At 40.9% G+C, this 25,993-nt stretch overlaps 1 protein-coding gene across 1 annotated transcript in view; it reads right to left on the minus strand.

The window, feature by feature from the left end:
* The window catches only part of prrc2b (proline-rich coiled-coil 2B), a 59,834-nt gene that overhangs the window by 30,154 nt on the left and 3,687 nt on the right, over nucleotides 1-25,993 (minus strand). Inside the window, exons 2-15 of the mRNA XM_079815694.1 lie at nucleotides 22,464-22,642; nucleotides 21,038-21,215; nucleotides 19,773-19,875; nucleotides 19,612-19,675; nucleotides 18,347-18,490; nucleotides 16,992-17,284; nucleotides 15,991-16,109; nucleotides 14,016-14,182; nucleotides 13,852-13,939; nucleotides 10,266-10,419; nucleotides 7,947-8,271; nucleotides 7,693-7,856; nucleotides 6,143-6,344; nucleotides 1,981-4,012 (exon numbers count right to left, since the gene is read on the minus strand). Coding sequence (XP_079671820.1) covers nucleotides 1,981-4,012; nucleotides 6,143-6,344; nucleotides 7,693-7,856; nucleotides 7,947-8,271; nucleotides 10,266-10,419; nucleotides 13,852-13,939; nucleotides 14,016-14,182; nucleotides 15,991-16,109; nucleotides 16,992-17,284; nucleotides 18,347-18,490; nucleotides 19,612-19,675; nucleotides 19,773-19,875; nucleotides 21,038-21,215; nucleotides 22,464-22,578 — 4,148 coding nt within the window. The 5' untranslated portion in view covers nucleotides 22,579-22,642. The remainder of the gene's footprint in view (nucleotides 1-1,980; nucleotides 4,013-6,142; nucleotides 6,345-7,692; nucleotides 7,857-7,946; nucleotides 8,272-10,265; nucleotides 10,420-13,851; nucleotides 13,940-14,015; nucleotides 14,183-15,990; nucleotides 16,110-16,991; nucleotides 17,285-18,346; nucleotides 18,491-19,611; nucleotides 19,676-19,772; nucleotides 19,876-21,037; nucleotides 21,216-22,463; nucleotides 22,643-25,993) is intronic.

Here is a 25,993-nt window from a genome sequence, read left to right on the forward strand (position 1 = left end):
GTTTTACTGTGATGTCATTAATGTTTCATAGAGACTTCAGTGATGCTGGCCTTCATTCATAAAAACATAATACAACACATATTTAAAATATGCTGTCAATCAATTGTTTCTACATTAATTTGGAGTGTAACTGAAATTATTACAATATCAAAACATTAAAAATGTATTAATTGTGATTAGTTACAGAAAAAAAGTGATTAATTAGTTTTTTTAATGGATTCCCAGCTCTACCTAAAACTCAATCATCCTCTGCAGTTTCAGCTGTTTATTCATTAGTTTGTGAACAGACTGAGAGTCCATCGCTTTTATTGTTTTGTTCATTTATTGTGGATAATTAAAATGCTTTCCGTTTTCAGTGTTAAAACGTTTATCATTATCCACTAGCCATTATCATTATTTTAAGCTCATTGGTGTTTATTTTGCGCTGTTACTGGTATTAAAGCGGAAGAGAAGACCAGCTCATCTGGTTCTCCTGAGCTGAGCCGAGCGATCTCGCGCCAAAACGCTATTTATGCTTTTGAATTTCGTAAAAAAATAGACATAATTTGAAATCTGAGACTTTGTTTTATATCAATAGTAATAAAGCACAAAGATTATAGCGATTTATTGGATGGGAGGAGCTACAATGTTCATTTCATTCATTAACTGAAAACAGGATGACCAATCGATTCTTGGGATTTAAGAATCAATATTGTTTTGTAAAACTGAGAATCGAATAATATATTTTTTACCCAGCCCTAATATTTATGTTTTTGAATTTCATAAAAAAAAAAAAATAGACTAATCGATTCTTGGGATTTAAAGATCCCGTTCTTCGTGTTTTTTTGAAGCTTTGATTGTGTTTACAGTGTGCAATATAACATGTGTTCATGTTTCGCGTGTAAAAAAACACAGTATTTTTCACACTATTTACTTATCTGTATACTGCTGTTTCCACTGTCCTAAAAACGGCTGGTGATTTCCTTGTTCTATAAAGTCCCTCCTTCAGAAACACGTAACGAGTTCTGATTGTGCAAGCGGTTCCTGTGCTGTGATTCGACCACAGCTTAGCGCACGTGAAAGCGGTTCCTGTGTTGTAATTTGACAGCAGTTTAGCGCACGTTGGAAAGGTCACGCCTCTTAACGGAGAGATGTATGCGTTCAATAATCTCTACAGCGTCCCTGGGAAAGCCAAACAAAGGTGATTTGACTCCTGGATGAAAATAACAGCGTCTCGATGACATGGCGATAAACACACTCAACGCAACAGTTCCTTTTCTCCACGCGACCGTCCGCTTCTCCACGTGGGACAGCAACAAGACCACGCCCCCTTTTTCGCGTTTCTTTGTGGGCGGAGGTAAGTCTGTTCTACTGCTCTACTGACGTAATTATAGCAGGAAGTACCAGGATGTAGTCCAAACCAGCCGTTCGCTGTAGGCTTTGAAAGGGAACTTCTGTTAAATAAAATATCTCGCTTGGCATTGAACTTTGAGCTTTATAATTTTACAGGTATTATTTATGCTCTAACAGCAACATTACACACTAACTAAAGTTTGAACAATGGAATCGTGAAGAAGGGGACCTTTAAGAATCAATATTGTTTTGTAAAACTGAGAATCGAATAATATATTTTTTACCCAGCCCTAATATTTATTTTTTTGAATTTCGTAAAAAAAATAGACTAATCGATATTGTTTTGTAAAAGTGAGAATCGAATATTATTTTTTTCCCAGCCCTTATATTTATGTTTTTGAATTTCATAAAAAAAAATAGACTAATCGATTCTTGGGATTTAAGAACCGATATTGTTTTGTAGAACTGAGAATCTAATAATATATTTTTTACCCAGCCCTAATATTTATGTTTTTGAATTTCGTAAAAAAAAAAAAAAAATAGACTAATCGATTCTTGGGATTTAAGAATCGATATTGTTTTGTAGAACTGAGAATCGATTAAAATCACGAAATCAATATTTTTCCCCCAGCCCTAGTGTAAACGCACCGCTTGCTGCTGGAAGAAACGCCGTTGTGCCAGCTCTCGCTTCTCTCGCTTCTCCCGCAGGAGCCGGCCTGAGCGTCCGTCGAGCGGCCCATCTTGTTGTTCTCCATCACAGACACGTCACTCTTGCGGTTCTGCCTCTCGACCACGGGCCGCTGGCTGGAAAAGCTCCGCTTGGAGAGCTCTCTCTTCTCAGAGCCGGGGTCACCATGACCCGAATCCGCCTGTGTGTCGCCATGCGGGCCCCGTTTCTCCCGCCAGTCGCTGAAATCACTGTTCTCGGAGCCGGTCTCCCAGTCCTCGCCTTGACCTGTGACCTCCTGAGGCCGTCCTCCGGGGTAGTGATTGGGCCAGTGCTCCTCGGGGCCCTTGGGCCGCCCCGGCCACTGATTGGCTAAGTCTCCGTTAGCGTAGTCCTCCCCGTTCCACTGCCCTCCTCCCTCCCGCTCCTGGCGGAGACGCCTGAACCGCGGGGGTTTGTCCTGGCGAGGGGGGCGTCGCCGCCGCAGGGGCCGGTTGTCGGGGTTATCGTTATCGATGTAGAAGCCTCCATCTCGGTCCTCGACGCCGTTCTCTACGAAGGAGCTGCTGAATTTCGGCGGGTACTTCAGTGGCTCGCGTCTGGAGGAGTCTGTGCTGAAGTTGTAGCCGTTCTCTTGTGCTGGGCCGCCTCCAAACTGGCTTCCTCGGCCTCGCCACGTCGATATATCCCTTGAGGGAAATCCACGGCTGTAGTTGAGTCTCGGCGGCAACGACCTTCCAAACACTCTTGTCGATTTCGCCTTGGAGTCATTGCTTTGATCATCAGTGTAGATCTTGTTGGATCTCCAGGACTCCCTATCGGCCCTCTTGACCTCTCCGGACGAAGGAAACGGAGCTTCCCCGTTTTCCACAACCTTTTGCCGGGGACGTTTGGGCAGCTCCTCGTACTCCGAGGCCTCGCTGTGCGTCTCGCTCACGTTGCGCCTCCGAGGTTTGCCTCGTTGCAGATCCTCACTCCTAAAATCTCGGGATCCGCGTCCGCGTGTTGGTCTCGGAGCACCTGTGTTGGTGTAGCCTCCTCGATTGCCTTCGCCACGCCCTCCACGAGCTCCACCGCGAGAGCTGAACTCTCGAAAGCCGCGGCCGCGCCCGCGTCCGGCTCCGCGCGCCCCGGCGAACGCCTGCTCTTCATCGATGAAGATCCAGTTGTTGCGTCGAGGCGCTTCTCTGAGGTCTGCGGCGTCCACAGACTGAGGTTTGACGCTATCCCAGCAGTTCTCCTTGTGCAACTCGCTGCTGGTTTTCTCATATTTGAGAGCTTCTGCTTGCTCAGGAGGCGGGGCGGCGTGCCTGGTAGACAGAAGTGGGGCGTCTTTTTTCAGGTCATAGACGTTTGTGACTACTTCCTTCTCTAGCCTGTAAGGGACCGGCTTCTCTTCGGGCTCGATCTTGGGTTTCTCGTTCTCCTTGTCTTCAACCTTTAAGGGCTTCAGCACGGGTTTCTTAATGGGTCCCGTCCTCCTAAGAGTTCTCCCGCTGGACTCAGACGGCTGGCTAACGCTACTACTGCTGGAGCCGTGATCGGACCACTGGGCATCTTTCCTCAGACTCGCGTCCTTTCTCCAGAAATCCGAGTCGTAGCTTTTCTCCTTAGGGTCGAAGGCCTCGTCTTCTTTCTGATGTCTCCCGGTGGACACGTCCCTATGCTCGCCATCTCCCCTGCTGAGAATCAAGGGCTGATCATGGGACACTTGGCGGAAGCCTTGATGTGGCACTTCCTCCGCCGGACTCTCTCTCTGGTCTTCATAAGAGTCGTGTCTGGAGCACGAGCGGTCACTCCGGTCATCCGCTGCCACCCTGTCTCCGTTCTCATGCTGTCTCTGGTAGGGTGGGGTGAAACTGCGGGCGGAGGAGTAGCTGTCCTGGTTCCACACTTGGTAAGGCTCAGTGGATGGTGCCCTCCTCTCCTGATGCATGTTGGGATGGCAGCCTTCGTCCGAGGTGGAACCAGGGCTATTCAGGTGATCCTGCTGAAGGACGGGTTTCACCAGACCTTTAAAATAACATAAATATCAGTCTCACAATATAAACGGAGGCATGTTTGATCACCCATAACTTAAAGGATTAGTTCACTTTTAAATACACTTTTGCTGATAGTTTCATCCAATATGTCCATGTCTGTCTTTCTGCAGTCGAAAAGAAATTAAGGTTTTGGATGAAAACAGTCCAGGGTTTTCCTCCATATTATGCACTTCAATGGCAGGGTTTTTCCTACATTGAAAATTTTTTGGCGGCCGCCAAAACAAATTTTTGTCCCGCCAAAGCTTTATTTGATGAGTTATTGTGATTTATGAATGATGTAGAATAGATGCTGCGCTTGTAACTGAATGTCAGAGAGAACGATCAAAGCTCCTCCCCCGCTCACACGCTCTCGGTCTTCAAAATAAGCATTCTTAGCTTTCTAATATTTCACATATTACGTTAATCAAAATCAAAAGGTCGGAAGACCGAATCCATGTTGCACGTGGCGCTATCAGACGATGCTTTCCTTTCATTACCGCTGGGTGTGAAATGCGCTCAAAAAACATTGACTGATTCTCTGACCAGCTGCATAAAGCATACTTTCAATAAACGGGAAACAAATCCTATTCGATTATGAACGGTTATGAAGTGTTTTCTGTGTGTTGACAAATCTTTCGCGATGTTCTAACAGACGGGATTCACACACAACGCGTCTGCTGATGTCCGATTCGCAACCTAATGACTCATTTGAACCGAATCATTTTAACGACTGGTTAGAACCATAGAACAACTGATCTGTCCAACACTGAACTAACGAATCAGTTTAATCATTTACTCTGAATACGTCTGAAATGAGAACACAAGTGTGCTTACACAATTTAGCAAGAGTGGGTGTAAGAGTTAGTTTTAATTATCCACAGTCTTTGAGCTTATTTATGTTCATAATGTGTAGTAAAATAAATAGCCTATACATCACTTAGTTTAGACTGGAGTGAGGTGAACCCAGAAGAAAGTTGTTGTTAGCTAGCTGATCATTTTATGAAATTGTATATGGCAGAAAATGCTATTTGGCTATTTGTTCATTTTTTTATTACTACTTTTTAATATTGATATGATTATATACCAAAACAATTATCAGTAAATAGTGTAAAAATGAGGAACAAAAACAAACATCAAGGTATCCCACATGAAAAAATACTATAGTATATTATAGTATTTACTACACTTTGTTAATTTACTGTAGTAAGTATAGTACGGTTCAAAAACACTATAGTATTTACTAGAGTAATTTTACTATAATATACTACAGTATTTTTTCATGTGGGATCAAAATAAGATAAGCAAAAGTTACAAACTTTCTTTGAATTTATTTAAAATGTATTGTCAGTATTGCGCTTGCAGATCACGCGGGTAGGGTACTTTTTTACTGTGCGTGCGTGTGTGTGTGTATGGATGACCATGTCTGTCAGCCACCACCGAAGACCATTTTTGACCCAGGAAAAACCCTGAATGGGCTCCAAATGTCAGTTTCAGTGCAGCTTTAAACGACACCAGATGATGAATAAGGGTCTGATCTAGACAAACCATCAGCTTCTGAGAGAAACCCAGCAGTATTTATGATATTATTTTACCTCTTATCAGACGAGCGTGATCATCCGCCATAACTTCCGCTAAGTGAGGTCAAATACGATCGGGGTCATAGATATATACATAGATGCCTCATTAGCACCTGCACGTATCAGTAGAATGAAGAATCTACGATCAATATATCTATGACCACGATCGTATTTTGACCTCACTTAGCGGAAGTTATGGCGGAGCTCAGAGATGATCAAAATAATAGCATAAATACTGCTGGGTTTCTCTCAGAAACTGATTGTTTTGCTAGCTAAGACCCTTATTAATTCATTTAAAGTCCTTTGAAGCTGCACTAAAACTGTCATTTGAACCGTTTGGAGTCCATTGAAGTCCATTATATGGAGGAAAACCCCTGGACTGTTTTCATCCAAAACCTTAATTTCTTTCCAACTGCAGAAAGACAGACATGGACATCTTGGATGACATGAGGGTGAGGAAACTATCAGCAAAAGTGTATTTAAAAGTGAGCTAATCCTTTAATGCCAGGGTGTTTGCTTGTGAGTACACAGTGGATGTTATTTACCGGAGGAGTGAACCCCAGGAGGGTAGAAATCCACCGGAGAACATCCCTGGGTCATGCGTGGATCCATGTAGGGGGGCATCATCATCCAGCGCGGGTCGAAGCCCAGGACATGAGGCGGGTAGAAGCCTCTCTGCGGGTGGGCGGAGCTGGACTGAGTGGCGTGACCCGCCTGCTGCCACGGCGCCATCTTATACACCTGCTCCTAGAGTCCACAGAGCAAAGGGCATTAACCCTCTGGGGGAAGAGTTTAGGGGTCGCACTCACGACCTTCGGGTCAAAAATGACCCGGAGGGCGGATTAAGATAAAAGAAGATTTGAGTTAAATCAATTAAATAAATTTTTGTTCAATAGTATTTTCTCTTTTGGTGTTTTGAGATAATTTTATGATTTATAATTAATATGTATGCAAAAATTATGACCCATTTTTTCCCATTGAATATAATAAAATTATATATATATATTTTTTTTTTATTATTATTATTATTATTATTATTATTCGAGCTGTATTTCATTTTAGAGTCAAGTCTAGGCCTCATGAAAGCATTTTTTTAAATGAGATCGGTGGACACATTGAGCATTTTTATCACGGAATAGCAAATTTTTATCACTATAGTGGATCTTGCGTTTTATATAAAAAATGTTAAAAATCGTAGCTTCATCGGAATGGTCTGAAACTTGGTGACTTTATTGGTACTTGGTATATGAACACCCCAAAAAATTGGGGACAGGATTTGAAAAGTCAAAGTGGTTGTAAAAAAAATAGTCACACTCAGGACCTTCAGGTCTAAAATGACCCTCATAGGAAATGAATGGAAAATTGGCAAATATATGAAAATACAGAGTTTTTTTGTGCGTACAATCTACAAATCAGCCAGGATGCAGAAAAAAAGACTCAACAGTGAAGATCTCTAAAACATCAAGAGTGCAAAACAGACAAAAAAACTCACTCACTCACTCACTCACACACACACACACACACACACAATTCGCTTTTGGAATGGCATGTGTTAATTGTGTGTGTGTGTGTGTGTGTGTGTGTGTGTGTGTGTGTGTGTGTGTGTGTGTGTGTGTGTGTGTGTGTGTGTGTGTGTGTGTGTGTGTGTGTGTGAGTTTTTTTTGTCTGTTTTGCACTCTTGACTTTTAGAGATCTTCACTGTTGAGTCTTTTTCTCTGCATCCTGGCTGATTTGTAGATTGTACGCACAAAAAACTCTGTATTTTCATATTTTTGCCAATTTCCCATTCATTTCCTATGAGGGTCATTTTAGACCCGAAGGTCCTGAGTGTGACTATTTTTTTTTTTTTTACGACCACTTAGACTTTTCAAATCCTGTCCCCAATTTTTTGGGTGTTCATATACCAAGTACCAATAAAGTCACCAAGTTTCAGACCATTCCGATGAAGCTACGATTTTTAACATTTCTTATTTAAACAAATATTCAGGTCAGAAATGACCGAAGAGCCCCAGAGGGTTAATGAAATGAGCCCTGAGATGCTAACAGCGGCTGTATTAATAACCATCACCGCTCCGGGTTCGGTGTAAAGGCTCACCTGCTGCTGGTGCTGCTTCTGGAACCGGGGTGGCACAGGCTTCTGGTGCCGCCCGTAGTCTGGGAGGGGAGAGGTGGACTCAGGACCATCGTCTTCATTGTGATAATTACAACCTTCATCTTTGTAATCCTGACTGGAGGACTCGGCTGGTGTGTCCAACACTTCTGTATTCAAGATGATTGCAAGTTACAAGCCAAAAATCAGCAGCACTAACTCTGAAGGGCAATTACACGCAGCTAGCAGAACTAGCGTACCTTTAGCGGCGTACTGCCAGCCCTCCTGGTGGTGTTTGGACGGCCTGCGGCCCGGAGACTGTGCCAGTGGCTCTTTGCTTTCTGCTTCTCCAGAGCGAGCGGGTTTCTCCGTTTTGCCAAATTTCTCATCCAGTTTTTTGAGTTTCTCCGCACAGGCCGCCAGCCTCTCTTCACGCGCTCTCCTCTCCTCCTCCTCGCGCCGTCTGCGCGCCCTTTCCACCGCAGAGAGATCGGCGGACACAAACTTCCCCCGGGGAGGAGCCGGTCTCTGGGGCTCCTCCTGCTCCTCGGCGGACTCACTGGTTCCACCGTTCTTCTGCTGGTGCTGCCATCAAACAACAGAAGAACGCAGATGAGAATCAAAGGACAGGAGAAATTAATGTGTGTTTCAGAGTGTTCATTCACACAGGAGCAACTCATGATCCGGCGGACACCGTAAACGCTGCTCCACATGAGTTTGAGTTGCTACAGAGTAGGGGGTCGACCGATATGGATTTAGTGCCGATACTGATTTTTTTCACCAGCCTTAGCCAATGACGATACGAGCTGCCGATTCTCTAGAGCCGATATTTGGAGCCGATACTGCTTTTGCTCCCTCAATTTACATCATAAAAATGACACAATGATCAGGATGATAACAATTTAAAAAAAGGAACATTTATTGAACTAAAAAAAACAATATTTAACAAATATTAAAAACAGGAGAGGTAGTGGGGCGTTCAGTGGTGAAAATAAATATTTAAGCATAAATCAAATAATGACACTATTACACACAGTATCAACAAGCGAGCAGCATCATAAAGTGCACACTGACTGCACTATACTTCATTTAAAACTATTTACAACCTAGTCATTTAATAGTTACACTCTAAAAAATGCTGGGTTAAAAATAACCCAAGTTGGGTTGAATATGGACTAACCCAGCAATTGGGTTGTTTTGACCCAGCGGTTGGGTTAAATGTTTGCTCCGATTGGTCTAGAACAGGGGTGTCCAAACGGCCCGCAGCTTGTCTATTAAAGTATATTATATGTGGCCCGCCTTGCATAATTTACAAATCATGCAGTCTCACAATGTCAACACAAGGTGGCAGTTCTAAACTTTAGGCCAAATTGCAGACTATTTTTGTCATAAACTTGCAGTTTGTGCATTTGTATTTATATGTTTATAGACTAAATACCTTAAAGCCATTCAATTTTTTTTTTTTTTTTACTTTTTGCCTTGTGTGCACTGAAAAAAATGCTGTCATTTAGTATTTGTGTCTTGTTTCTAGTATAAATATATCTAAAAATTATTAAATCAAGATGCATAAATGATATTGGTTCTTATATTCTGGAAAATAAAATGAAATTTAAGTGAGTTTTTGGTTAAAAAAAAGCAAATATATCTGCCAATGGGGTAAGCAAAATAATGTTTCTGTTTGGAATCTTGTTTCTGTCCCAAACAGAAATAAGATTATTTTTCTAATCCATTGGCAAATAATTTAGTTTGTTTCAAGCAAAAACTCAATTAATTTGGATTTTTCCCCCCAGGAATCAAGAAAAAATATGTAATTTTCCTTAGTAAAAGCATCTTGATTTAAGAATTTTTAGATATTTGGACTGGAAAAAAGACAGAAATACCAAGTAAAATTTGGAGTGTGGTTTTACCTGTGGTGATCTAAAGAATAGAGTTCTAACTCAGTAATAATATTACATTTCACCCATTCAAACTTTTTGGTTGATGAAAGTTTTACAGATAATGTTAAATATCTATACATTTACATCTGTGTCCCATCTCAAGCTACTGTCAGCTCAAGCTTTTGTCAAATCTATCATGTTTCCAAGAAACAAAACATGTCTTCTATTTATTTATTTATTTATTTATATAAAATAGAAAAGGGACAGTAGTAGTAGCTTCACAAGGACGAAGTGATCCGAGCAGGAATGACTCGTGTGTTTGCTTGTTCAAAGGAGTCATTTCCATCTTCATGATTCTTTTGGTAATAACGTTAGATTGGTGAAATAAATATATTTCACAGTGATATTCTAGAGGGTGAGAGCTTTCATCTGATATATGAAATGTCTATTTTTGGTTGAGTTTGTGTGATATAAATATGAAAGAGTTGAAGTGGTTAAGATGCATTTTGGGAAGGAAATATGTGGCAACCAATGTTTGATGGTTTTATGTATGAAAATGCATTAAGACAACACTAAAAATACTAGTATTGCAATTTTACGGCTGTACTGTTTAGTTTTTAACTATAATAATACTCATCAACACAGAGATGATCTACATGTAAAGTCTTAAAGGTACAGTAGCACACAGAGCTTGAGCGTCACCTGAGACTCCGCCGAGGAGAAGCGGCCGTTGGTCTTTCTGGAGGGCAAGGGCTCGGGCTGGCGAGGGTACGGTTCCTCCTCGGCATCCTGTGGGAACGGGCCCTCAGCCGAGCTCTGAGACGAATGCTGATCCTGAAGGTGCTCCCAATCATCCCTGCAGGACACAAGAGCCAGAACCTGCTTCAGTCCCAACAACAGACGCTTTAGTGTTAGACCGATATATCAGGCCGATATTTGTGCTTTTTAAGTGTCTCGGCCGATATAAAGCTGCTGCGTTCGCCGATATTTGTGATTTTTACGTGTATCGGCCGATATAAAGCTGCTGCGTTCGCCGATATTTGTGATTTTTACGTGTATCGGCCGATATAAAGCTGCTGCGTTCGCCGATATTTGTGATTTTTACGTGTATCGGCTGATATAAGGCTGCTGCGTTCGCCGATATTTGTGATTTTTACGTGTCTCGGCCGATATAAAGCTGCTGCGTTCGCCGATATTTGTGATTTTTAAGTGTATCAGCCGATATAAAGCTGCTGCGTTTGCCGATATTTGTGATTTTTAAGTGTATCAGCCGATATAAAGCTGCTGCGTTTGCCGATATTTGTGATTTTTAAGTGTATCAGCCGATATAAAGCTGCTGCGTTTGCCGATATTTGTGATTTTTAAGTGTATCAGCCGATATAAAGCTGCTGCGTTTGCCGATATTTGTGATTTTTAAGTGTATCAGCCGATATAAAGCTGCTGCGTTTGCCGATATTTGTGATTTTTAAGTGTATCAGCCGATATAAAGCTGCTGCGTTTGCCGATATTTGTGATTTTTAAGTGTATCAGCCGATATAAAGCTGCTGCGTTTGCCGATATTTGTGATTTTTAAGTGTATCAGCCGATATAAAGCTGCTGCGTTCGCCGATATTTGTGATTTTTAAGTGTATCGGCTGATATAAGGCTGCTGCGTTCGCCGATATTTGTGATTTTTAAGTGTATCAGCCGATATAAAGCTGCTGCGCTTGCCGATATTTGTGATTTTTAAGTGTATCAGCCGATATAAAGCTGCTGTGTTTGCCGATATTTGTGATTTTTAAGTGTATCAGCCGATATAAAGCTGCTGCGTTCGCCGATATTTGTGATTTTTAAGTGTATCAGCCGATATAAGGCTGCTGCGTTTGCCGATATTTGTGATTTTTACGTGTATCGGCCGATATAAAGTTGCTGCGTTCGCCGATATTTGTGATTTTTACGTGTATCAGCCGATATAAAGCTGCTGCGTTTGCCAATATTTGTGATTTTTAAGTGTATCAGCCGATATAAAGCTGCTGCGTTTGCCGATATTTGTGATTTTTATGTGTATCGGCCGATATAAAGCTGCTGCATTCGCCGATATTTTTTCCCTGCATTATTTCCAGACAGGCGTCCACAGGGCAGCTCTCACCGTCTTCAAACTCTCGCTCTCCCTCGCGCATATTAATCAAAATCAGCTGAGAATTGACACGATGGTAAAAGGTGGAAAGACTGAAGTTTCACGTGGAGCATTGGGAGATTTTCTCCTGAATCACCGCTGGTGTTGCTCCACAAGAGATTAAGTGAAGTGCACCTATACTCTAAACAATGCTGGGTTAAAAATAACCCAAGTTGGGTTGAAAATGGACTAACCCATCAATTGGGTTGTTTTAAGCAAACATTTAACCCAACCGCTGGGTCAAAACAACCCAATTGCTGGGTTAGTCCATATTCAACCCAACTTGGGTTATTTTTAACGCAGCATTTTTTTAGAGTGTAGCCATTAAATGACTAGGTTGTAAATAGTTTTAAATGAAGTATAGTACAGTCAGTGTGCACTTTATGATGCTGCTCGCTTGTTGATACTGTGTGTAATAGTGTAATTATTTTATTTATGCTTAAATATTTTTCACCACTGAACTCTTTTTTTCTTGTTCTACCTCACGTGTTTTCACTATTAGTTATAGTTTTTTTTAGTTCAATAAATGTTCCTTTTTTAAATTGTAAATTTTAAATTGTTATCATCCTGATCATTGTGTCTTTTTTATGATGTAAATTGAGGGAGCAAAAGCAGCATCTGTTCCAAATATCGGCTCAAGAGAATCGGCAGCTCGTATCGTCATTGGCTAAGGCTGATGGGAAAAAAAGCAATATCGGCACAAAAAAAAATCCATATCGGTCGACCCCCATTCTACACCACACCCGGCACTAAACTAGCAATGGGCCGAAATGGATTATTCTAGACGACTGTGATTATGGTCAGTGTGGTAAATGTGATGTTAAGTGTCATTCTCAAGCAAGTTATTCTGTATCCTGTATGTTTATGTTCTGTATGTTTATTCTAGGGCTGTAATCTCCCAGTCGATTAGTTGATACATTCTGGCTCGACCAACATTCAGATTTTTTGCCGCGTTTATTCCATCAGTTTTGCCGTGTTCATTTGATCAGGTGGAAAGCAGTAATTGCTAATGGGGGTGTTTTCAGAGCACCTCTGTTTCACAGGTAACAGTCTTCAGAACACACCCCTTGTTTTCACTTCTTTTGGATTAGCCCAACCCACTGGAGAAGAGACAGACTGAAGTAACGTTAGGCTTCTTTGCTGTATATTATTTATTTAATTGTGAGAGTGTTTTCCTAGTCAGTCTCTTCCATCATGTCATCGGCAGGGATTTTAAGATAGAAAATGGAAAAAAGTCGAATGCACATCACAGTTTGCACATCACAGCTCGACGACAAACATCAGCTAAAGACGCTCCGCTAACTCGCCTGCGTTAGGTCGCCCCGTCCGTTTTATTATTGTGCAAACTGCAAATGTATTTCTAGTATTATTTATTGGATTTGGGCACTTTATTATTTGATGTTTTATTTGGAGCCTAATGCACTGTTTGTATTAGTTTTGAGCCTATGCTTTATTTTTCACTTCTGCACTTTATTTCGTTTCTGCTCTTGATCTGGCTTGTTTAATATTCTTTTTTATTAAAGTGGACGTGCCTTTTGTGTTTAAGAGTAAAAGCTTTACATTAATAGTCTATTCGTGTCTCAGCCGTGAAGCTGAGCTCATGTTCGAGCAGCAGATAGTGTGTCAGTTACTATGATACATATGACAAAAACTATTGTCTAAATTATGTGGCATATTGCTCAAAAGTTCTTGTGATGATATCACTAGTTGACAATCATAGGCTGTGATATTGCGCAGGTGCACGTGATGCAACGCTGTCAGACTCGTGTGTAACTCATTTCAGTGCAAAATAATCAGCTCAAAAACTATTTAATATACTGCAAATAGCCTACTAGCTTATGTTTATTTATAATTCATTTAGGCAGACAACAAGGCCACCAAATACTGCACACAGTGCACAGCTAATTCATTTAACCTTTCTTTCCTAACGTCATTTTTAGTCGAAAATGTCAGGACTTCAGTCGTCCAAGATTTTCTCAATTTTCTAATTTATTCATGTTTTTTTATAAAACTGGCATAATTTGAAAAGACAACCATCATAAACCTCAACCTCAAGCTCAAAATGAAGATCCATTAAAATCGAGAGACTGATCTTGTCGACGCCATTTTAGTTTCCGCCTAATCAAAACTCACCAGATCTTGCTCTTCTCGCGTGGGGCGTGATCTTCCTCATCATCACTGAATTTGAGCTTCTCGCTATAATCCACCTCCTCATGGAGACCTGAGGAACACACAGCGGCCACAGTGAGCACATTGGTGGAAACCCTGGCCTGCTAACGAGAGCAGCGACGGCTCACCCGCCCAGCCGTCTTCACACTCATGGTCCAGCTCATCCAGGTCCTTCAGGTCCTCAGGGTTGATGATGGCAGGACGCGGCGCTCGATCTCCCGGCCGGCGGATGGGGCGAGCCGAGGGCCGAGGCGGAGCTCGGGGGAAACGCGGGTTTTCTCTTCTTAAATCACCACTGCGGAAACAAAGACCATATTTATAGAGGGCTTTCCTCAGTTCATGACCTCAAGGTTAGATTATTGTAATGCTCTACTGGGTGGTTGCCCTGCTCGCTTAATAAATAAACTCCAGCTGGTCCAAAACGCAGCAGCTCCAGTTCTTACTAGAACCAGGAAGTGTGACCATATTAGCCCAGTTCTGTCAACACTGCACTGGCTGCCTATTAAACATCACATACATTTTAAAATCTTACTTATTACTTACAAAGCACTAAATGGTTTATCTCCAGCACTTGAGCTCTTAACACATTATACTCCACCTGTTTGTTACAGTTGTGGTTTGTATTCAACACATGTACAATATTGTACGGTTTGTTCTGTTAAATAAACCATGACAGGAAACATGCTGGGGTCAATTTGTTCTTAAACATTGGTAATACTGCACACATTATTTAAAAATATACTCAGGTACTTCATTACTTGTGCATTTACTTATTATTGAATCGATATCGAAGCTAATAAAGCAATATCGAATCGAAATCGAATCGAATTGTCAAATTCCTAACAATACCCAGCCCTACCAGTTATGAAGTGTTTTCTGTGTGTTGACATCTTTTGCGATGTTCTAACAGACGGGATTCACACACACAACGCGTCTGCTAATGTCCGATTCGCCACCTGATGACTCCTTTGAACCGAATCATTTTAACGACTGGTTAGAACAACTGATCTGTCCAACACTGAACTCACCAATCAGTTTAATCATTTACTCAGAACACAAGTGTACTCACCCACTTTAGCAAGAGTGCGTGTAAGAGTTAGTTTTGATTATCCACAGTCTTTCAGCTTATTTATGTTCACAATGTGTAGTAAAATAAATAGCCTATAAATCATTTAGTTTAGACTGGAGTGAGGTGAAACCAGAACAACGTTGTCGTTAGCTAGCTGATAATTTTATGAAATTGTATAGGGCAGAAAATTAGGCTATTTATTAATACTACTTTTTAATATTGATATGATTATATACCAAAACAATTATCTGTAAATAGCGTAAAAATGAGGAACAAAAACAAACATCAAGGTATCAAAATAAGATAAGCAAACATTACAAACTATTTCTATGAATTTATTTAAAATGTATTGTCAGTATTGAGCTTGCAGATCACGTGGGTAGGGTACTTTTTTACTGTGCGTGTGTGTGTGTGTGTGTGTGTGTGTGTGTGTGCGCGCACGCGCGTGTGTGTGTGTGTGTGACCATGTCTGTCAGCCACAACCGAAGACCATTTTTGACCCAGGAAAAACCCTGCTCCCCCTGAAACTGCCTCATCGATACGGCATCCTCAATAAACCCGTCTCCGGCGTGATGACTCTGATCTTTCGAATATTCCGATCTATTATGACCTCTGACCTGTAAAGTTGCCAGAATAATAATCATACGCTGTGTGTTGATTGGCCAGAGGGGAACTGCCCCCCCGACTGAGCCTGGTTTCTCCAAGGTTTATTTTCCTCCATTCTGCTCCTGATGGGGTTTGGGTTTCCTCTGGCTTGTGTTGCTCAGTTGGAGACACTACATTTTTCAACTAAATCTAATTAAACTAAATTAACCATTTAAACTAAATTACTGATCTAAAGGCCACATTGTCACTGTATGATAATTATAATGAGCTGATGACATCACCGTTTTCTCCAGAACGGCTAAACGGCTGAATAAAATTGTTGCATTATTTTCCTGTTTAACACTGTGAATCTGCTCTGAAACAATCTGCATTGTTAAAAGCGCTATATAAATAAAGTTGACTTGATTATCGATTAGCGCAATGCTCACTTGACAGGCTCTGGCGCTGGTCTGAAGACCGACCGGGAATCAAAGCGCACAGGGGCCACCACAGCGGCCGGGCCGTGATCCGAGGAGCCCGGGGCATCACGAGTCTCTTTAGGGCACATCTGACAAACAAAGAGAGCAACCACAACACACACATCCAACATTAGCTTTGCGTTACGGCCACATACTGGGTTTTAAAGGGTTAGTTCACCCAAAAATGAAAATTCTGTCATTAATTCCTCACCCTCATGTCGTTCGACACCCGTAAGACCTCAGTACATTTACACTCACAAGACCCATAAAAGGCACTTTAAAATCTCACCACAGTGACTCTACAATCATTTTACGAAGCGACGACAATAGTTTTTGTGCGCAAAAAAAAATCAAAATAACGCCTTTATCCAGCTTGTTCTTGTCTTCCGTGTGTGTCTCCACGACGCATGCGTGAGAATATGAGCAGATCCGGCGTTCGGACACATGACCCAGAAGAGATTTGTTTACGAGCAGAGGAAGACGCGCGTATCTCAGCTGTTGAATTCTACACTGATCGTGCTTTAGGTCTCGGTGTAGTTCTCAAAATGGGGCTAAAGTGGCATTTCATGGATTCCCGAACGCCGGATCTGCTCATATTCTCGCGCATGCGTCGTGGAGACACACACGGAAGACAAGAACAAGCTGGATAAAGGTGTTATTTTGATTTTTTGCACACAAAAACTATTGTCGTCGCATTGTAAGATTATTGTAGAGCCACTGTGGTGAGATGGACTTTGTAACGATGTTTTTAGTGCCTTTTATGGGTCTTGTGAGTGTAAATGTACTGAATGCCAATGGAGGTCTATCTGAAGCCTTTCTCAGCATCAGCTTTACACTAAAATATCTTCATTTGTGTCTGAAGATGAACGGAGGTCTGACGGGTGTCCAACCACATGAGGGTGAGGAATTAATGACAGAATTGACATTTTTGGGTGAACTAACCCTTTAAAATCAGATTGAAGCGGACTCACGAAGGCAGGCAGCATGTCGTGGTAGGTGGTGGTGGTGTGGTGCTGGTACTGGAGGGCTGATGGGGCGGCTCTGCGCTGCACAGGCTGAGCGGGTCGCAGCGGCGCCGGCTCCTTCAGATCGGGGGACTGAGCAGCAGCAGTGGAGGAGGGCGAGGAAGAGGGAGGAAGAGGAAGAGGAAGAGGAGTGCTGGCCTCAGCTGAGCCGCTCTTGGGGTCCGTTTCGCTGGGAGGAGCGGCTGACAGCACTGGAGGCTGGAGGTTCCTCCCACCACCCTCCCTCCAGCTCGACACGTCTGAAAACATCAGGAAACATCAGCACATTAATCAAACGAGAACATGAAACCCATAGTAGGGCCATATGATGTCTGCGAGGGAATAATAAAATTACTTGCTTTGTTAAAGGTAGGGTAGGTAAGAATGATCTAAAACACTTGTCCAAATTTGTTTAAACTTTCTTTTTGTGTCAATACATAATTAAAATGTAAGTACTCTGAAAAAGAGAGTATAAAAATCGAGTGACTAGACTTTTTAATCTGCAATAAACACCGCTCATTATTTTCGTTCGGGCCGAAACAAGTGATTGGCTTGGGCGACTGTCACTCTCTCTCGTTACCATGGCAACCGCCGCTTTTGCTCCAGGATCCGCCCACATGCACCCCAGTGTTGCCAAGGGCTACTTCAACACTGTTGCCGCGGCTGTTTTTCATGTCCGCGGGTTGAAGCGACCCCAATTATGTGATATTTTGCCCCGGGATTTGTGAATTTTAGCAGGCAGCCCTACCAAAAAGACACATATTTTACCCCACAAATGCGATTTTTACCGGAGAAACACGCTTTGGGCTTGTTTTGGGCTAGTTTCGAGTAGCAATTGGGCGGATTTTGTTGTGAAAACCTGGCATTTGAGGAGTTCAAGAGGCTGTATTTCTGCTGGACACTCCACTTTCATTTCACAAGTCCCCTAGAGTTAAATAGTTGAGTTTTACCGTTTTTGAATCCATTCAGCCAATCTTTGTATCTGGCGGTAGCACTTTTAGCATAGCTTAGCATACATCATTGATTCTGATCAGTCCATTAGCATCTCATTCAAAAAATGACCAAAGACACTTTCAATATTTTTCCTATTTAAAACTTGACTCTTCTACAGTTACATCGTGTGCTAAGACCAACTGAAAATGAAAAGTTGTGATTTTCTACACCTATGGCTAGGAACTACTTTCTCATTCCTGCGCAATAGTCGCGGATCTTCGCGGCCGTACCATGGCTGCAGCGGCGCAATGATATTACAGCGCCTGAAAGTAGTCCAGCTGGGGAACAAAGGTATTTTGGTACTGATGGAAATGTAGAGCGGGACTCACTCTGTGGGCGGAGGCTTGGTCCGGGCCCATACGACGGATCGAAGACGCTTCTTTCCTTGCCAACCTTGTCCTGTTCTCCTGCTGCTTTCAGCGTCGGAAATTCCTCGTGAGAGAAGGGCTGCAGTCGGCTTGAGACCTTTAAACCTGAACGACACACCAAACGTCAAACATTACAACCAAACACATCTGATCAGCCCTTTATAATGTGGTGTTCACACCGCACGCGATTCACGCGAATAATCACGCGAATAATCACGCGAATAATCGTGCGAAGTTGGACGCTTGAACATGTTGAGTTTACTCGCTTCAATCGCGCGTGACATTCGCGGCACAACAGACGTGATTCTCCTCATGGGCGGAGCTTCTGCCAGCGGCTCGTCTCAGTGAGAAATGTCTGACATGGGCTGTGTTTACACGTCTTTATTTTGTTAAAATCTACTGTTAATGTGTGACAAAACGTAGTTTTAAGACTTTTTCAGTTGATAATGTAGTTGTTTAAAGCTCAAATCAGTGGTTTATTTATATAAAGAGTGCCTATTCGAACATGTGATCTGGTGTGTGTGTGTGTGTGTGTGTGTGTGTGAGCTCCAGTGGATCAGCGGCGCTCATTAACCCGGTGAGATCAGCCTTTCCTCAGCCAGTTCTTCTGCCGCTGGCTCTGATGTCTCTGTGGCGGCTCCAGATATAATTCGTCTTGTAACGGCCGATCTTTGCTCTCATGGATCTATAATTTGTTCCCTGGCGAATCGTTTAGACTGAAGGCAAAGAGAAGTTTCATTACTTTATATCTTTAGGCTATAACTGTACGTTGCAGTTGTTACGTTAGCCGACTAGCACTGACTTTGAATGTTTGACTGAATTGTTTGCTTTATTTCATGTGTAGCTTCTTATAGCTTTTACTTATACTTTTGTATTATTGATCAAACATAAACTTGCATTTAACAAAAAGAGACTGTGTTGTGTTTCATGTCATTTAATGTTATCACAGTGATAATCATATTGTCTGAACCAGATATTAATATACAGATTTTCTCCTCATTGTTGTCACTACTAGAGCAAGCTCCTGATTGGTTAACGCGGCGCGAAATATCCGCCAAAGTTCAGATTTTTCAACTTGAGCGATTTACGTGTTTCCAAAGCGCTCAATTCGCGTCCTTCGCGCCGCAGAATGCCATTTCGCATCTCTGCATTGACTTACCATGTAAATCACTCGTGCGAATCACGTCAGGTGTGAACGCAACATTAGAAAATAAACTGATATTTACCATCTTGATCTACTGCCTTTCCATTGAGCTGTGCCCATTGCTTTGGTCCACCTGTACTTGTGCTCTAGGGGAACAAACACACACACACACACACACACACACCATCAGGACTGAAACGGAGTCTCTCTCTGAGGAAGAGAGGATGAAGGAGCGGCTTGTACCTCTTGGCTGGTGATTGGCGTGGGCTTCTGAAGATTGGACACAGATTTCTGTAAAGCCAGCGGTGGCTGCGACTCCGGCAGCGGTGCTGATGATGCAACGGAACTGCAGGAAACAGAGACCACACGTCAGCCAATCAGACGCTCGCATACAAAAATACAGCTATATATTAAAAAAACTATCAATTTTAGGTTCATTGCAAAATATGCTCAAATTGGCAGTGCTTCATGGGAGTGGGCGGAGCTAAAGAGATATTCTGGTGAGTTTTGGTTGTTTCGACTCGGATTGATGGACGGCATCATGGGTAATGTAGTTTTCATGATTATTTCAAAACTAAATTGCAGGCTGACGGCTTCAACAGAAGCAAATGCTATTGATTAATAACCTGATCACTCACAGTAGGGCTGCCTTTAACGGCTTATAAGTTACAAATCAATTTGAGTTTTTAAACTGTGAGTTTTTGCGTATATGCTGCATGACTATAGGTTTGCCACTATTATTGATTATTAATTGACTGATCTTGGTAATTTGTTCTAATTGCAATTACTTTTCATTGGGAACGTGGGAAGATAATTATAAGCGCCTCAAACACAGTAGAGAAGCGTTTACTGTGAATCGAAACTATATATAGCGCATCACACTATATATTTATATGATCATCGACATCACAACCGCTGTGATTCGCTGATCGCATGAAGCCATATCACATGCTCATAGCCATGTATTGTCAATTTGTACAAAAGTTACTGATTAACAGAGTAGCAACGCTGACTTTTACTCGCATTTGGTGCTGACAGAAGCAATCCGTGCATGAAATAAATGTATTAAGATAATAAAAGCCATCTTTTCATCTTTTTCAGTTCACCTCAGTGTTAATAACATCGCCACTGCGAGGCCTAGAGGAAGCGTTCAGTGCAGAATCCTCGGTTATAAACCACAGATCTCAGATCAGGAGAAACATTCAGGGGTTTCAGTCCACAAATCATAAACACTCACCACTGATTTAATGAAGGAACACCCCATGGTATTGTGGAAGAAATGGTCAAATGTTGTTTCTTTTATTACATTATTCATCTCAGGGTTCGTACGACCTTTTGAGAGTGAAATTCAAGCGTTTCACACTTTCTCCAGCACTTCAAAGCTCTAAATATGATCCAATTTTAACATTTTTAGCGTGATGATTTGTAAAACTAAATGTGTAAAGGTGCTGGCCACTTTATGGCAAATGGAGTGTCTATGGACCCGATCTATGGAGTGTTGCGCTGACCTCTTTGGATCGGGTTGATCCTGCTTGTTTGCCCATCCTGTACCGTCTTTGGGCACGATAATCACGTTGGGGTCGTTTCCTTTACTCTCAGACTTCAGACTCGGCAGGTGAGCGGGAGGAGGCATGCGCCGGGCAGCGGCCACTTTGCCAAGACTCTGTAAGCCATGTCGTGCAACAACTAGAGGAGAGGAGAGAGGCTGTGAATACACACACACACACACACACACACACATGACATCATGCTGAAGCCATTTAAAGGGTTAGTTCACCCAAAAATGTAAATTGTGTCATTAATGACTGAGCCTCATGTGGTTGGACACCCGTCAGACCTCCGTTCATCTTCAGACACAAATGAAGATATTTTAGTGTAAATCTGATGCTCTGAAAGGCCTCCATTGGCTCAACTTTACACTCTCAAGACCCTTAAAAGACACTAAAGACTAAAGTTACAAAGTCCATCTCACTACAGCGGCTCTACAATAACTTTATGAAGACGAGAATAGTTATTGTGCGCAAAAAAATCCTAAATAACGACTTGTATAGAGATGACGATTTCAAAACAATGCATCATTAAGCTTCGAAGCGTTATGAATCAGTGAGTCGATTCAGCGGTTCAGAGCGTTATGAATCAGTGAGTTGATTCAGCGGTTCAGAGCGCTATGAATCAGTGAGTCGAATCAGTGGGTCAGAGCGTTATGAATCAGTGAGTCGATTCAGCGGTTCAGAGCATTATGAATCAGTGAGTCGATTCAGCGGTTCAGAGCGCTATGAATCAGTGAGTCGAATCAGTGGTTCAGAGCGTTATGAATCAGTGAGTCGATTCAGCGGTTCAGAGCGTTATGAATCAGTGAGTTGATTCAGCGGTTCAGAGCGCTATGAATCAGTGAGTCGAATCAGTGGGTCAGAGCGTTATGAATCAGTGAGTCGATTCAGCGGTTCAGAGCGTTATGAATCAGTGAGTTGATTCAGCGGTTTGGATCGCCAAATTTCGGCAGTTTGACACGCGATCCAAATCATGATTCGACTCACTGATTCATAACGCTCTGAACCGCTGAATCGACTCACTGATTCATAATGCTTCGAAGCTTCATGAGGCCGTGTTTTGAAATCGTCATCACTATATAAGTCGTTATTTAGGTTTTTTTGCGCACAAAAACTATTCTCGTCTTCATAAAGTTATTGTAGAGCCGCTGTAGTGAGATGGACTTTGTAACTTTAGTCTTTAGTGTCTTTTAAGGGTCTTGAGAGTGTAAAGTTGAGCCAATGGAGGCCTTTCAGAGCATCAGATTTACACTAAAATATCTTCATTTGTGTCTGAAGATGAACGGAGGTCTGACGGGTGTCCAACCACATGAGGCTCAGTCATTAATCACACAATTTACATTTTTGGCTGAACTAACCCTTTAAAGTTTCTCTTGAGTCTCACCTGTGGTTTTCTGAGTTTCTATTGACTTCCCTTTGTACTTGTCAAATAGGCTGAGTGATGAATACTTGCTTTTCCCATCCTTGGACTTGGTTATTTGCCCCAAACGATCGGACATTGCGATGTAATGTCATCGATTATGGGAATTTTTCTTTGCACCTCTTCCTCAGTACCGTCTGTTTCTGTGGAGACACGAGTGTTAACAACACGATCTCTGAGCTATAATCCCACAAACACATCATCTTCCCATAAAGAGCCCGGCAGAAACCTCGCAGAAAACAACGAGATCGTCAAAACACCTCCAGACCGAAAAATGTCACGCTTCTAAAGACACGTTAAATATGGTAAACATAAGCTTGAGCCGATGAGGTTTCTCTCCAGGATCATCAGAACATGTTTGATGTGCTCATGTGCGCTGATCAAAGTGATGTGGCGACGCTTAAACTTAATCAGTTATGCAATTTCTTTTTCTTCAATAATATTTTTTCTTTTTAATTTTGTATTTTGAGATGATTTGATGGTTTTTTTTAATATTTATGCAATAAATATGGTCTATATTTGCCACTGAAAATTATACAACAAATTTTTTTTCTTTTTTAATTATTGCAGTATTTCAGCCTTCAAAATAAAATTATTTTTTTAAGGCAGATTAGCGCCTCTTTTGGAATTATTTAAGAAATCATGCAACCATGGGTGTAATCACTAGAGGTCTTTATGGAAAATTCCCTAGTTCTGTTTTGAACACATTTAATGATTTTTTTTTAAGGATTTGAATATATATTTAAAAAAATCTCAATGACTATTTATTATAAAGTTTTAGATTTTTTTTTTGTTAGTAATCAAGATTTTTTTTCTGTGAATTTGTGTTTTTGCAGATTTCCCATTCATTTCCTATGGTGTCATTTTTGACCGAACAGCACAAATGGGAGTATTTTTTTTACGACCAATCAGCATGCTCGAATCATGCCCTCAACTTTTGTGTGTTTACAGTCCTAATGCTAGAAACGTCACCAAGTGTCATATTTTTCAGATGAAGCTGTGATTTAAAAAAATTTTTTAAATGTGGTTCATAGGCTCAGTTTTTCATAGGTGTGTGTGTGTGTGTGTGTGTGTGTGTGTGTGTGTGTGTGTCAATATCACACTCTTGATGTTTTAGAGTGTCAATGCTGTGTACTTTTTTTCAGCATTGTGGCCGATTTCTAGATTATACACACAAATATTCAGTGAATTTGTGTTTTTGCCGATTTCCCATTCATTTCCTATGGTCGTCATTTATGACCGAAGACAATGAACGCTACCTTTTTTTTTACGACCAATCAGCATGCTCAAATCATGACCCCAATTTTTTTGTGTGTTTACATCCCTAATGCTAGAAAAGTCACCAAGTTTCATATTTTTCCGATGAAGCTGTGGTTGTAAAAAATTCTAAATGTGGTTCATAGGCTCAGTTTTTCATAGGTGTGTGTGTGTGTGTGTGTGTGTGTGTGTGTGTGTGTGTGTGTGTGTGTTTGTGTGTGTGTGTGGATGTGTTAATATCACACTCTTGATGTTTTAGAGTGTCACTGCTGTGTACTTTTATTCAGCATTGTGGCCGATTTGTAGATTATACACACAAATATTCAGTGAATTTGTGTGTTTCTGCCGATTTCCCGTTCATTTCCTATGGTCGCTCATAGCGTTAGACCGATATATCGGCCGATATTTGGGATTTTTACATGTATCGGCCGATACAAGGCTGTTGCGATCGCCTATATTTTTTCAAGAGATTAAGTTAAGTGCACCTAAGCATTAAATGACTAAGTTGTGAATAGTTTTAAAAGTATAAAAGTTTTAAGTATAGTGCAGTCAGTGTGCACTTTATTATGCTGCTTGTTGATACTGTGTGCAAAAGTGTAATTATTTTATTTATGCTTAAATATTTATTTTCAGAATTTAGTTTCACCACTGAACTCTTTTTTTCTTGTTCTACCTCACCTGTTTTTACTATTTGTTAAATATTGTTTTCTTTTAGTTCAATAAATGTTCCTTTTTTAAATTGTTATCATCATGATCATTGCGTCATTTTTATGATGTAAATTGAGGGAGCAAAAGCAGCATCGGCTCCAAATATCGGCTCCAGAAAATCGGCAGCTCGTATCGTCATCGGCTAAGGCTGATGGAAAAAAAAAAATCGGTATAAATTTTTGTCATTTATGACCGAAGACAATGAACGCTACTTTTTTTTTACGACCAATCAGCATGCTCGAATCATGACCCCAATTTTTTTGTGTGTTTACATCCCTAATGCTAGAAAAGTCACCAAGTGTCATCTCATTCTGATGAAGCTGTGATTTTTAACATTTCAGAAGAGAAATGACTGAAGAGCCCCAGAGGGTTAAAGCACTGGATTCTAGAGCGGCTCCCTAATAGTGGACTAGAAGAGGCTTGGCCGACTAAACTATTAGTCGTTTTCTCGTTTAATCGCAGACAAAAAATCTCCACTAGAGAATGGACACTACCCTAGAGATACAGAACACACCCGTCTGTCACGGCCCAGGTTTGATATATTATAGTAGTAAATAATTAGCAATAATTAGAAATTGCCCGTTTAAATTGTACCTTAATGTTACTTTTTAACTTTTCCTGTATAGTAAATTAAATTAAATGAATGAAAATCAAAGTAGGCAGGGTTTAATATACAATCATTGAACATCTTTGATTTTAATGACGGAAAAAAAAACGATATGAGGGCGGATTAGAACCTGTAACCGGTTTACTAGAACTCAACCACTGGAGAATTCAGATATTAACAGCAGATTTATGCATTTATTCACTAACGGGAAGAATCTCGAGACTGACGATATATTTGACGCAAATATTATTTGCAAATAGTCCCAAAAGAATTATTTCGCAACTTTCTTTATGCTTTATAAAAAATATTTGTAATATTTTTTTAAATATACAGAATATAAATATACAGAGTTTTCCACTATCACTATTCTCCTACATTGGTTCTTGTTTTGGTATAAAAAGCTTAATATTTATCCATTTCTCGTCATTTGTATGGAGGACCAGGAGTGACACTTAAAAATAAAATGAAGAATCAGTTTAATAATTCAAACATAATCTATATAAATCAATCACTTTTAAATGGACAAATTAAATAGACATATTTAAAGTTGTTTATTTAATTCATGTTTTTAAATGTAGTTAAATAAAACATTTTAAATGTATAAATAAATAGACACATTTAAAACTGTTTATGTTTTAAAATGCATATTAATAGAACAATAAAAAATAAATGAATAAATCATTTTAAATCGCTTTTTAAAAAAAAGCATTTGGCAAATGCTTTTCTTTGTCGTTTTGTCAATCGAGTTAAAAAATGCCATTGGACAGTACAATCTTTCTTTTATGCGAAAAATCAAGAGGATATTAAGATCGTGTTCCATGAAGATATTTTGTAAATATATCATAAATGTATAATTAGTAGTAATATGCATTGCTAAGGACTTCATCTGGACAACTTCAAAAGAGATTTTTTTCAATATTTA

This window comes from Gobio gobio (genome assembly GCF_949357685.1).
Source record: "Gobio gobio genome assembly, chromosome: 4".
Classification (NCBI taxonomy): Eukaryota; Metazoa; Chordata; class Actinopteri; order Cypriniformes; family Gobionidae; genus Gobio; species Gobio gobio.